This window comes from Anabrus simplex, chromosome X, assembly GCF_040414725.1.
Source record: "Anabrus simplex isolate iqAnaSimp1 chromosome X, ASM4041472v1, whole genome shotgun sequence".
Classification (NCBI taxonomy): Eukaryota; Metazoa; Arthropoda; class Insecta; order Orthoptera; family Tettigoniidae; genus Anabrus; species Anabrus simplex.
Window position 1 is genome coordinate 183,358,533 of NC_090279.1, and position 13,108 is coordinate 183,371,640.

Below are 13,108 nucleotides of genomic sequence, written 5' to 3' on the forward strand. Positions count from 1 at the left end.
AATCATTCTCCTAGGCAGCTAATAAACTACGAGAGTAGTTATTGTGCTTGGCCTTTAAACAGCTTTCTCTTTCGGGCTGATTTAAGCCCTGCAGGGACTCGTGAAAAGCCTGGAAGGTGTATGTTACTTGCCAGGTAGTTGGGTGCTATTACGTAGGCCATCTAGAAATTAATTTTCCCTATTTCTGTTCTTATAAAGTAAACGTATTTAGCCAGGAAATATGAGCATGCGTGACAGATCTATGACATTGCAGTCTTATACCAGCCGGACAAGTCCCGCCTGGTGTCAGTAGCGCAGCAGCAGTGGCTTGAAATGACGGCTCATATTCTTTCTCCGACCGCCTGCAAGGTTCAGTCTGTGATAAAGTTTCGACGGAAATTGTGATGGGCCATTCAAAACAGGAGACGTGCAACGTTCAGTGCAGGTATTGTGCTGATCCATGGCAATGCTCGCCAACATACGGCTCAGCGCACAGCGCCCGTTCTGCAGGAGTTCGGCTGGGAGTTGTTTGATCTTGCTCCCAGTGATTTTCTTCTTTCCTTCCACCTCAGAAAATTCCTGTCCTGTCAGCATTTTCACACTATGAAGAGCTGAAGACGAACGTCACACACTGCGTCCATTCCCAAGCGGCAGGCTTCTACGATACTGGCATACAAAAGTTGATCCCACGATATAACAAGTGCCTCAATTCTGGTGGTGATAATGTCGAAATTAGCTCCAACAATGCTGTACAGGGTGCCAATAAAGATTTTCATGTAACTATGCTGGTTGTTTTTTTTTTTTAATAAATAGGGAATCTTAATTTCTGGATGGCCCTCATACATTATGAGGGTTCATCCTGTATATTCATCTAGTGACCTGCATATTGTAACATGTGAACAATAGGAATTTAGAGGAAGGATACAAAATCAGCAATTCTTGGATGCTCATTATACAGTAATTACAAAATGCAGGTCACAACATGAACATCCAGGATGGACCATCGTTATGTAATGGCACTGGCAATCCCCAGCTACCTGGCAAGTGACACATCTCCCAGACTTCTCATGAGCCCTTGCAGGGCTTATGTCAGCCAGGGAGAGAAGGCTATTTAACGGCCAGCACACTAACTCGAAGTCGATTAGTACCCAGGAGACTGATTACCTTGGATCGAGTAGGGGTATTTCAGTTGCCATAACAAAGAATACTACAGTGCATTTGAAATGTCAGCTGTATGAAATGTGCAGAAAAAGGCAACATGGTTCAACCTGGAAGAAGAGCTAAATAACTCTACAGACCATCAAAGCTTCACATCTAAGATACAACCTAACAGTCTTAATATGTCTGCTTAAACAGTTGTTTCACTCTTTGCAGCTTGTACAAAATAACAGCTGTCAGTAGAAGTCAGCTTTTTTTAAAATTTTATGTTTTCCAAAGAAATATCCGAACATACTGTGTTGTATTAAAATAAAGAAATAAATGTCCTAACTGGATTAAAGCCACAAAGCTGAGCTTTCCACCAAATTGCATTGGCCTTCATTAGGGCATGTGAAGTCTGCCCCCGACATTGAGCTAACAAATTCTTCAAAAGAACATGAAAGTCACAACTGTACTATCCACGGCCTCCCCTGGGGCACCTTTTAGTCACCTCATACGATAAGCTGGGGATACTGTGGGTGTTGTTCTACCACCCTCAGACTGAAAGAATTGATTTTCAAGACAGATAACTTGCCTACAAAATTCCTGAAGAATGTTATTGTGTTTACATCCCACTAACTATTTCTTTCTTTATTTTAATAAATTGAGCCCTGAAAACCTACGTTCATTAACACTGTGTTGTATTTTGTCCCATTTGATAGCTTATGTTACCACTGCCTTGTTCTAATGGTGTAGTGGATGGCTGACATGGAGCCTTGTGTTTCTGTTCCTGACCTGGCCAAGGATTTTATTGTCATGATACACTATAGGCGGCAAAACAAAGGACACCAAAATGTTATTTAATTGCGCTGGTACAGTATGTGTGCCACCATGTGCCATACATTGTTCATAAAGTTTCTGAACATCATTGAACATATTCACGAATAAAGGATACATGAAAATTACATTCTTCAAGAATGTGTGTAGGTGAGTAATCTGTCTTGATGATCAATTCTTTCAGTCTGGGGCAGTGAGATCCAACTCCCTGTAGGTGGGGGTGGTAGAATAACACCCACAGTATCCCCTGCATGTCGTAAGAGGCAAATAAAAGGGGCCCCAGGTGATCTCTACTTGGGAGCGTGGGTTGGGGACCATGGGGCTTCCACTTACTTGCGCCAGGCTCCTCACTTTCATCTTTCCTATCCAATCTGCCTAACTCAACTCTTGTTCTTTTCCAACCCCAATGGTATTAGGTTTTTTGAATCTTAGAGGGTCTTTCATTTTCAACCCTTCATGACCCTCGTCTTTCTTTGGCCAGTACGTTCATATTTCAAAGTGTCGGATCCCTTCTCCTAATTGTCCTGAGTGAATTAAATTGAAGGGATTTATATATTTCTACAGAATGTATTAAAAATTGAGACTTCTGTTGACAGCTGTTTTTATATAGTATTTACACTCGAAGATCAACTCTTGCCGTTGATCACTAATGTAAAAGTTAGACACACGTACTTCAGCTTTATTCATCTTCTCCGTGTATACATCACTCAGCTACTGCTGCACATGGTAGTTGTGTACATCACGTAATGAACAGTGGCACATTTAAATATCTTATGATAATTCCTATCTTTTGAATCTGAAGACAGATAAGAATAGATTGATTGTAGACATGTTTTTGAAATGTGTTATGAGATTAAATTGATTACTGACTGGAGTTACAAAACTGAAGACAAGGTTAAGAACAATCATGATTGTGACATAAAGCCAGTAGTAGGGAGTGGATGTATTTATGCAATAGTTAGACAGATTTATATTCATAGAGTTCTAATGGTACTAGTCTGCACTACCATTGTGTAGGGTGTTACGTATTGGTTGGACCCTATACTTTGAACAAATTACTATTAACAAATACCATATTGGCCTGAATATGAGACTGTTTTTAACATTAAAATGTACTCAAGAAAATCGTAGTCATCTTACATGCTCAACATGATATTTAAATACTAATTTTTGTGAAGATCTATTTGTATTATTCCCCAACTGTACTGGCTTATGCCACGGAAATCATCAGGCATGTTGCCCTTTGACGATTTTTTCCAAACTTCACATTGCAGGTTTTACGCAAGGCAGGACTTTTTTTCTTTGGCTTTACATCGCACCAACACAGATACGTCTTGTGATGACGATGGGATAGGAAAGGGGTAGGAGTGGGAAGGAAGCAGTTGTGGCCTTAATTAAGGTACAGCCCCAGCATTTGCTTGGTTTGAAAATGGGAAACCACAGAAAGTCATCTTCAGGGCTGCCGACAGGGGGGTTTAACCCCACTATCTGCCAAATGCAAGCTCACAGCAGCACGACTCAAACCGCACGGCCACTTGCTTGGTACAACAGAATATAATAATAATAATAATAATATACGGGCTGCCAGAACGTTTGTTGTTTCCGACTGTAACGAATGACAGATGAAATGAAATGATATTGGAGAGTGTTGCTGGAATGAAATATGACAGGGAAAACCAGAGTACCCAGAGTAAAACCTGTCCTGCCTCTGCTTCGTCCAGCACAAATATCACATGAAGTGACCGGGATTTGAACCACGGAACCCAGCGATGAGAGGCCAACTGAGCCACGGAGGCTGTACTTTTGAGTAGTGCAACATAATAATTACAATTACACACATAGGAATTCACATAAAATGGACAGATAATAACTTACAATATTCCTTACATGTAAGCAAAATATAATCTCTCCATACAGGCTATGAAGGCCCTTGGAGGAATCGAAAGTAAAAGCTTCCATTATCTGTAACATCGGCACTTGGTGGAGAAAAGTGGTTAGTTCTAAGCCTGGCCCAATTTGCCACCAAGAGTTTATATGGTACTTATTTTTGATGCTCGCTGAGTGAACTGCAGGGTCATGTTCACCTCCAGAAGTTGAAAACTCGTTTCTTAAATTTTTCGACTTCTTGATCGGAAATCGAACCCACGCACTTCCAGCTGAACTGAGTGTGCCATTACCACCTTGGCTAGGTAGACCCTCCCTTATTGGAACAGTTACAATGCAGTCCCTCAGAAATTCACTCAAAATGTTCACTCAGGAATTTACTCAAAATATACAAAATATAACTTATGGAACTGGCCAACATAGGCTCAAAAAGCAAACGCCGTTCCACCCGAGCCAGTCAGTCTAAACATTTAAATATTTGAATAATCGTGAACTAAGAAGCATTTGTTTAGGTCTCTTTTTTTAAAATTATTGTTATTATTAGAAAATAATTTTAAGGTTTTAATAGACTATCTGAGGGATAAAAAAAAGAAAATTGGAGATCAGGTTTAAATTCTTGGTTCTTATTTACTTTTCTTACACATGTAAGGTGGTAATAATGTTTGTGTCTGGTTTCCTCAGGCCTCCAGCAGTGCCGGTAACTTAGGTCTGCTCATCCCAGTGATCGCCGTACTGATGCGTCGTCTCCCTCCGATACGCAACCCCAAGCCGAGGCTCCACAAGTTGTTCCGAGACTTCTGGCTCTACTGTGTTGTCATGGGCTTTACTGCAGCGGATTCAGGTACTCTCCTTTACCACATTATCAAACAGGCTGTTACTGTTTGTACAGTATTCTAAAGTAACGCTCTGGAGAAATTGCCTAATGGAATGGACACAGTCCTGGAGAAGGAATACTAGCTGAAAATAAATAAAGTCGAAACAAAAGTAATTTAGTGCAGTTGAATGGAGTGTTAAAGGAAGTAGATGAATATTGTTACTTGGGTAGTAGAATACCTAACAATGGCAGAAGTAAGGAGGACATAAAATGCAGAGTAGCACAAGCAAGGAAGGCCTGTCTTAACAACAACAAAAATTTGCTCAGTTCAAACATTGATACAGGAATTAGATATTTTTAAATACTTTCGTCTGGAGCCTAGCATTTTATGAAAGTGAAACGTGGACGATAATTAGCTCAGAAAGAAAAAGAATAGAAGCTTTTGAAATGTGGTGTTACAGAAGAATGTTGAAGGTGAGAAGGGTAGATTGAATCACAAATGAAGAGATGCTGAATCAAATTGGTGAGAGGAGATCGATTTGGCTAAATTTGACCAGAAGAAGAGATAGAATGATAGTTTTTGAGGGGAGTGTATGCGGTAAGAACGGCAGGGTTAGACCGAGGTATGAATACGGCAGATTATAGTAGCTACGTAGAAATCATAAGGTTAGCACGGGATACGGTGGCATGGAGAGCTGCATCGAACCAGTGTGTGGACTGATGACCGTAACAAAACAACACAATACAACACGCCCTTTTCTGTCTAAATTTGTCCTGAAAATTGGATTATGCTTTGGAAGCAACAATGCCTAACATCCAGAAACTTAAGAATTCTGTTTAGTGTAAAGTCATTGAATATATATCCTTACAGTAAAACCTTGTTAAGACGTTTCTGCAGGGGACAAAGTAAAAGAATGTGTTAAGTGAGAAAACATACTACTAATTACGCAAATAAAAACTATCCAAAAGGGATAAAGAAACACTAGATAAGATTATTTCTGACATGATGGCATTTTATGTCGTGTAACCGTGGGTACCCTATACTGAAAACTATATCTACCATTTGTAAAGATGAGACGAGAATATTAAAAGGTGTGGAATACACGAGAGAACAATTAAGGAAACATTTTCTGCCAGGGATTATAAAATATCAACAGTGCATTGAAAGATGTAATAAAAAATTTTTAAAAATAAATTTGCTGGGGGTCCCATGAAAATATAAAGTATTATTGCAAATCACACTCCTTTTAAAACAAATGGTAATAGAAGCCTTTTATTTTGGACCAGTGGACATATTTAATATTATTTTATGGTCTAGACAATGAATTAGACATTACACTCAACCATGTGCAGCTGCAACTTTGGCCGCCATTTTGAACAACAAAACTTTGGTTCGACTAGCTCAAATGATCAAGTCGACACTCGAAGGTGGGAGTTTCGACTTTTCTCTGCACGCTTAAAGATGATTGTGCCAATCCACTTTCTGATGGATTTTAATTTTATCTTCATTAGTAAGGAATTTCACGACTTCTTCCGTTTCCAACTGTTCCAAGGGCTCTTTCTTACCAGAGTCGGAAATCACGTTCCTTTCACAAGGAATGACAAATAACATTTTCAGGGCTAGGAAAATGTGATTTTGCTAAGTGGCAATAGTGAAAATTCATGACGTGATAAGTGAGGTACTTTTATAAAGATTTAATACGATGAGAATCGGGACTTCGAACTTACGGTGTGCTAAGTAGGAAAACATGTTAATGAGGAACGCATAAACAAGGTTTCATTGTATGTACACATATATGTATATATTGTTATGGGATTATGTCTCCTCATCTCCCCTTTCTGTTTTGTAATTGGTTGGCGTATCCTTATCTCTTTCATCTGTCAGTTACGCTATTGTTATTGTGTGGCGTCGTGTAACTTGTAGTCGGCATTCTGTTTTTGAACCGATGTTGTCATTGTGTGTTGAATAAGACGTGGAATGTTCAGATTTAATTTGCTCTGCCTTATAAACGATTATTCAGTACGTTATTTCTGGCAGATGTGGAAGTGTCTTGTTATGGTACATTGATGAGAAGTTTATTATAAATTTTTCTCTGATTTTTTGGATTTTGCCAAAGTTAGTGATTTCTTTGTAGGGACTTTTGGGATGGATGTTGTCCAATTTCTTCACAGCGATTTTTAAATATCCTGGACTATTTACCCAAATTTTAAGTTCTGAGTGTAATTTTAATTTGAAGTGAATAGTGATTACATTATTTATAAAAGGGATCCCAGATATGGAATTTCAATTCATAGATTTTAAGTAGCTCTGCGTTTCAGTACCACCATAATTCTAATACATTTGTTCGATTGTAATTTTCATTTTTGCATTTTATGTCAAAGTTCTTAAGTTCATTTTTATTTCATTGAACTAATTTTTAAATTTTATTATTCTTTTCCCATAATTCAGTTTGTAATTCATTATTTAAAAGAAGCTTAATTTACAAAGTTTGGAGTTTGTAGAAATGTTTGGAACAAGATCAAACCTTATTTACTGCTCTACAATTTAATTTCTACAGTTAGTGGTGTAACGCAAATTATAGTGCTATTTTATATATATTATGCTGGTGATTTTTAAGATTTTTATTTTATTTGAATCTTAATTAATTAAATTTATTTTATATAAAACTGATTTCTCAAGTTTTATGTGTGTAGTTTGACAGTCCCTTTATTCTCATGAGATGTGTCTTTGTCCACCCCTTTTCTTGGTGGGTTTTCAGCCCAGTTCATTCTTCCACGAATTAGCATTTTGGAGAAAAACCTTGATGGTAAGTTTTGTGTTTTGGTACTTGTGTTGATGTTATGTTGTGTGATTGTTCTGCTCCTTGTTCTGTAAATTCTTGTTTGGGTTTTGAAGTTACCACAAAGATGCACACGCAAAACGCTGTCAGTTGTGTGCACTATTTCATTTACAAATTATGTAATGGAAGTGAGATGCGTCGTTGCTGCCCATCTAGCAACAATAATATAAGAACTCGGCAAGTTTGAGTTCTCTAGCCTCTCTCACTTCAACTCCAAGCACGTAACCTACAAGAGGTGCCCCTGTTAAGCCGAGCAACCCAGTGGAAGGTTGGGTATCCAACCCCAGCGGGAAACTGGGTCGGCGAGCCGATCAGTGCGGGAGGATCACCAATCCGTCATTGAAGCAGGCGTGGTGATTATGCTTCATACCCTTTAAGTCAATCATGATGAGTGGCATTAACGTTAAATCTTCCGGAGGTAAATTAGCCCCACAGTCGGATCTCCGGGTGGGTGCAACTTTGATGTCCGAAGCATTAAGAAATGTTGGAAAGAATTCACAGATATTCCAGATCTGTACATACAACTGTCGTTCTCTATTAGGCAATGACAGACTAGAAGAGATCGAGAAAGAACTTACAAAAATCAACTGGAGTATTGTTGGTTTAAGCGAAGTGCGCCGTAAAGGGGAAGACTGTTTCCGTTTGAAATCTGGCAACTTGTTCTATTTTTGTGGTGATCCGGAAGGGAAATTCAATGGAGTTGGCTTTTTAATTAACAAGAACATTGCTGATAGAGTATCAATTTTAGAAGGATCTTCCAGCAGAGTAGCTCGAATGGTCCTTAAGTTGTCGAATAAATACAAATTGCAGATCGTTCAGGTGTATGCTCCCACTTCAAGCCATCCAGACGAAGAAATTGAGTCCTTTTATGAAAGCCTTGATAACACCTGCAAAAAGGGAAGTGATTGCCACTTCCAGATGGTTATTGGAGACTTTAATGCAAAAGTCGGTACCAAGAAACAAGGTGACACTGTGGTGGGTAAATATGGAATTGATGACCGAAATGATAGAGGTGAGAGATTAGTCCAGTTTGCTGAATACACCAATATGTCCATCATGAATACATTCTTTAAGAAACATCCTGAACGAAAATGGACGTGGAGGAGCCCTAACTTCAGTGTAAAAAATGAGATTGACTTTATTCTGTCGAATAGACCGCATATTGTAAAAGACGTATCAGTGTTAAACCGATTCAGCACTGGGAGTGATCACCGTCTTGTGAGAGCAAGAGTTGAACTTAATGTAAGATATGAAAGGAACAAACTCATAAGAAGGAAGAGCAACAGAATCAATCTCAAAAACCTAGAAAACAATTCGGAATCATTCCGGGCAGCTCTTCAAAGTAAGTACCATGTAACTAAGGCTGAAGATCTAGCAGAAATGATTGTTTCGTGTGCTCAAGAAATCGGGGGCATATGTAAGGAAAGTGACCAACCAAAGAAATTCAGTGACAAAACTAAAACCCTGCTAAAGCGAAGGAGAGAAAAGAAAATTCAGACTGATCGTGACATGATAGAATATTCTGAAATATGTAAGGCAGTACGAAGAGAAATGAAAACTGACTTACAGAAATTCAGGGAAGACACTTTAAGAACAAGCTTAGAGAGCAAGACGAGTTTCAAGACAGCCAAACGAAAACTCATAATCGGTAAAAAGCAGCTAATTGCTCTAGATGGAAATGATGGTCGAATTACTGAAAAGGAGGAAGTTTTGAAATTCATCAGAGACTTTTATTGCAATCTGTATAGCAAACCAAAGGAAGCCCTGAATGGACCTAAACTAAATGATATATCTAATGTTCCAGATATTCTCCCTTCGGAAGTCAAGTGTGCTTTAGATAGTATGAAAAAGGGAACTGCGCCGGGTGATGATGAGCTTTGTGTGGACATCCTGAAACTCACAGGGGAGGAGACAATAAATCACTTGGCAAAAATATTCACTTCCTGTGTGCACTCGGCTTCAATTCCAACATCATGGAACAAAGCAAAGATCATACTGATACATAAGAAAGGAAATATTCACAGTATCAAAAATTATCGTCCTATCAGCTTGCTCTCTATTTTGTATAAACTTTTTACAAAGACCTTGTTAAATCGAATCAGTTTCATCCTTGACTCAGCCCAACCTATTGAACAAGCAGGTTTCCGTAGTAATTTTAGCACAATAGACCACATACTGACTGTAAGAGAAGTGATAAGCAGAGCAAATGAATATCATTTGCCTCTCTGCATTGCCTTTGTTGATTTTGAAAAGGCATTTGACTCTGTCAGCCATACAGCTGTCATGCAAGCTTTACATGAGCAAGGAGTGGAAGCAGCTTACATCCAAGTGCTCAACAATATCTATGAGACTTCTTCAGCTTTCGTTAATATCGGTAAATCAACCCCAGAATTCCCCATCAACAGAGGTGTCAAACAAGGTGATCCCATCTCCCCGAAACTATTCTCAGCGGTCCTAGAGATGGCTATGTCTAAGCTGAGCTGGGAAGAAAAGGGAATTAGAATTAATGGGAAAAGGCTAAATAACTTGAGATTTGCAGATGATATTGCTTTACTGGCAAACGACTTCGAAGAGCTCCAGACCTTAATTACAGATCTTGCATTAGAATGTCAGTTGATTGGCCTAAGCATAAACCTTTCCAAAACAAAAGTTATGTCCAACGAATGGGTTCAAGCTGGAAATGTGAATATTAAGAACATGCCATTAGAAGTGGTCAGTGATTACATCTACCTTGGCCAGATTATAAATATGACAGGTGATATAAGACCAGAAATCTATAGGCGCATCAAGCTCGGATGGCAAGCATTTGGAAGGAATTCTTCAGTATTAAGATCAAAAATGCCAGCAAATCTGAAGAAAACAGTATTTGACCAATGCATCCTTCCTGTGCTGACTTATGGCTGTGAGACTTGGACTCCGAACGAATTCACAAAAGGGAAACTTCGGACCGCGCAGAGAGCCATGGAAAGGTCAATGCTAGGCTATACAAAGAAAGATAGGAAAAGAGCTGATGACATCCGGTCTGTTACAAAGGTTAAAGACATCTTAGAGAGAGTACGCTCCTTAAAATGGCAGTGGGCTGGCCATGTTGCACGAAGAAATGATGATAGATGGACAAAACTAGTGCTGGAGTGGAGTCCGAGAGAACATCGAAGGCCTAGAGGAAGACCACCGGACAGATGGGACAAAGATATCAAGAAGATCGCTGGTACCACTTGGATGAGATCTGCCCAAGACCGTTCTACTTGGAGAAGACTGTTGAAGGCCTACCTATACCCACGACTTAAAGAGGCCACATCATTTTAATGATTGAAATGGCTGATTGTATTGTATTGTATTGTATTACAAACACATGCACTAATAAACTGCCATCTTGAACAAAACAAGAGGAAGGAGAAGATGAAGATGTCGAAGACTGCTCCATTAGCATGTCAACAGAATCACGACATGGGTTCACGACTTTCACTAGCAACTCTCGTTAACAACTCCACTCAAACCTCAAGACATTGCCAGGCTTCTAGAAGAATATGACACAGCATGTTTTCTCGTAATTACGAGAGTCTCCAATAACCTATTTACAATGAATGGAAATTTCTGTAACTTTCTAGTTCCAAAGATACATTGTTCTGGACTATTACTATGTCTTGCACAACATTGCATTGGATTTATACATCATATATACAGGTAATAATAAATTATATACTATTAATTATACATTCTTACATTAAATAAACTCATATTAATATACATACAGCAGATGTTTCATGTCATAACTTCACAAATAATGCGATAGTGATTTATACCAAATAATGTCCGTACATAACTACGTAAATAATACTAATACTAATAGATGTAAACAACTTCATATCCACACCTCACAACTCATAATAATCATTATGATTAATGATGATGATTATTATTATTATTATTGAGCTTGTATTTTCATTATTCACCGATGGGTTAGAGAATTGTTTCCAAGTTATACTAGTCCAAAAATATCCCTCCTATAACTTGAAACAATTCTACAAACCTACTACGCTGGCGTAGCAAGGGGAGAGGTGATACTCCCACGTGGCACGTCCCACTTGGCGGATAGGGGGTCCTAGTCCTAACCGGCTTGCCGGTGGACTTGAGGTAAATAAAATACCTCTCGTGGACCACACACACTACCCCCTGCAGGTGGGGGACGCACATGCAGAATACACCCGCGGTATCCCCTGCCTGTTGTAAGAGGTGACTAAAAGGGGTGACCAAGGAATGATCAAGTTAGAACCATGAGACTACTTGTAATTTGTACCATCACACAGGGAACACCATGGGTCGCATTTACTTGCGCATAGTACCACTATGTTAGGTACACAATAGGTTTATGATTAGTAGCAACAGTGTGTGACTCAGAATGAGGGTCTTACAGTACCTGTGATTCGCCCTATATGAGCAACATCATGGGATGAGCGACACCATAGTCCTGCCTTGCGTATGCTTAGTTCCCACTATGTGAGGAATACCACGGGATAATTCGGGTCCCTGTGGTTAGTCCACTTATGTGAGAAGCGCCATAGGTTTGCATTGCCTGTAAATAGCGTTGCAATGTGCGAAACGGCATAGGTCCTCATGCTTTGATTTCTAGTCAGTGGAGGCTTTTGGACTTTTAATTTGTCATTTAATTTCATCTCATTTCGTACCATTAGGGGCCGATGACCTCAGTGTTAGGCCCTTTTATAAAACAAGCATCATCATCATCATCATCATCATCATCATCATAAACTTGAAACAATTTCAACAGTCTGTCACACTCGTTGACTTTGCCTTGGTCGTAGATTGTATCTTCTCTCTCCCTCGACGTCACTGAATGTGTTCTTCTCATGACCAGATTGTGCTGTGTCATTAGTAGCCTCTCCTCCAGATGGATCCACGGCAGTACCACGCTTATGCTGTATACACGAGTTGCTAGAGAAAGTTGTAAACTCGTGTTGTGATTCTGTTGGCATGCTAATGGAACAGTCTTCTTCTTCTTCTTCTTCTTCTTCTTCTTCTTCTTCTTCTTCTTCTTCTTCTTCTTCTTCTTCTTCTTCTTCTTCTTCTTCTTCTTCTTCTTCTTCTTCTTCTTCTTCTTCTTCTTCTTCGTAGCAGTCAAGTGTTCAAAATGGTGGTTTATTGATGTGTATGTATAATGTATATATAATGTGTAAATAATATAGTGTACACAATTGACATCATCGTGTGTGTGCGTCTTTGTGGTGACAACAGTTTCTCTGTTAAGTAACTGCTGTACCTTACCCAACCAGTGTCCTGGGAAAGCGAAGCTCTGACGCTAATACTTGGTTATGTGTATTGGAATGGGGCAGAGTGCATGGTGTGCAAAACCAAGTAAAGGATGATGAAACACTCCAAATTATATGCCCTCTTTCTTGTGAACTAATCATCCCCATTAACCTGGGATTTGTGCTAAATGTATTTTTGAACTATTGTTCGCTGTTCTTCCGCTCAAATTTCCATTGCGTTGTGAAACAACCCAGACAAATACAAGAACCTCACTTTCATTCCAATATAAAATGTGGAAGGTTTCTTCTCCTTTAGTAGACTATAAGGTAAATGTAAAGTCCACGACTGTAAA

The 13,108-nt window shown here is 39.2% G+C and overlaps 1 protein-coding gene across 1 annotated transcript in view; it reads left to right on the forward strand.

The window, feature by feature from the left end:
* The window catches only part of Pi4KIIIalpha (phosphatidylinositol 4-kinase III alpha), a 266,913-nt gene that overhangs the window by 112,660 nt on the left and 141,145 nt on the right, over positions 1 to 13,108 (forward strand). The window contains exon 14 of the mRNA XM_067159006.2: positions 4,519 to 4,678. Within this exon, the coding sequence (XP_067015107.2) occupies positions 4,519 to 4,678 (160 nt within the window). The remainder of the gene's footprint in view (positions 1 to 4,518; positions 4,679 to 13,108) is intronic.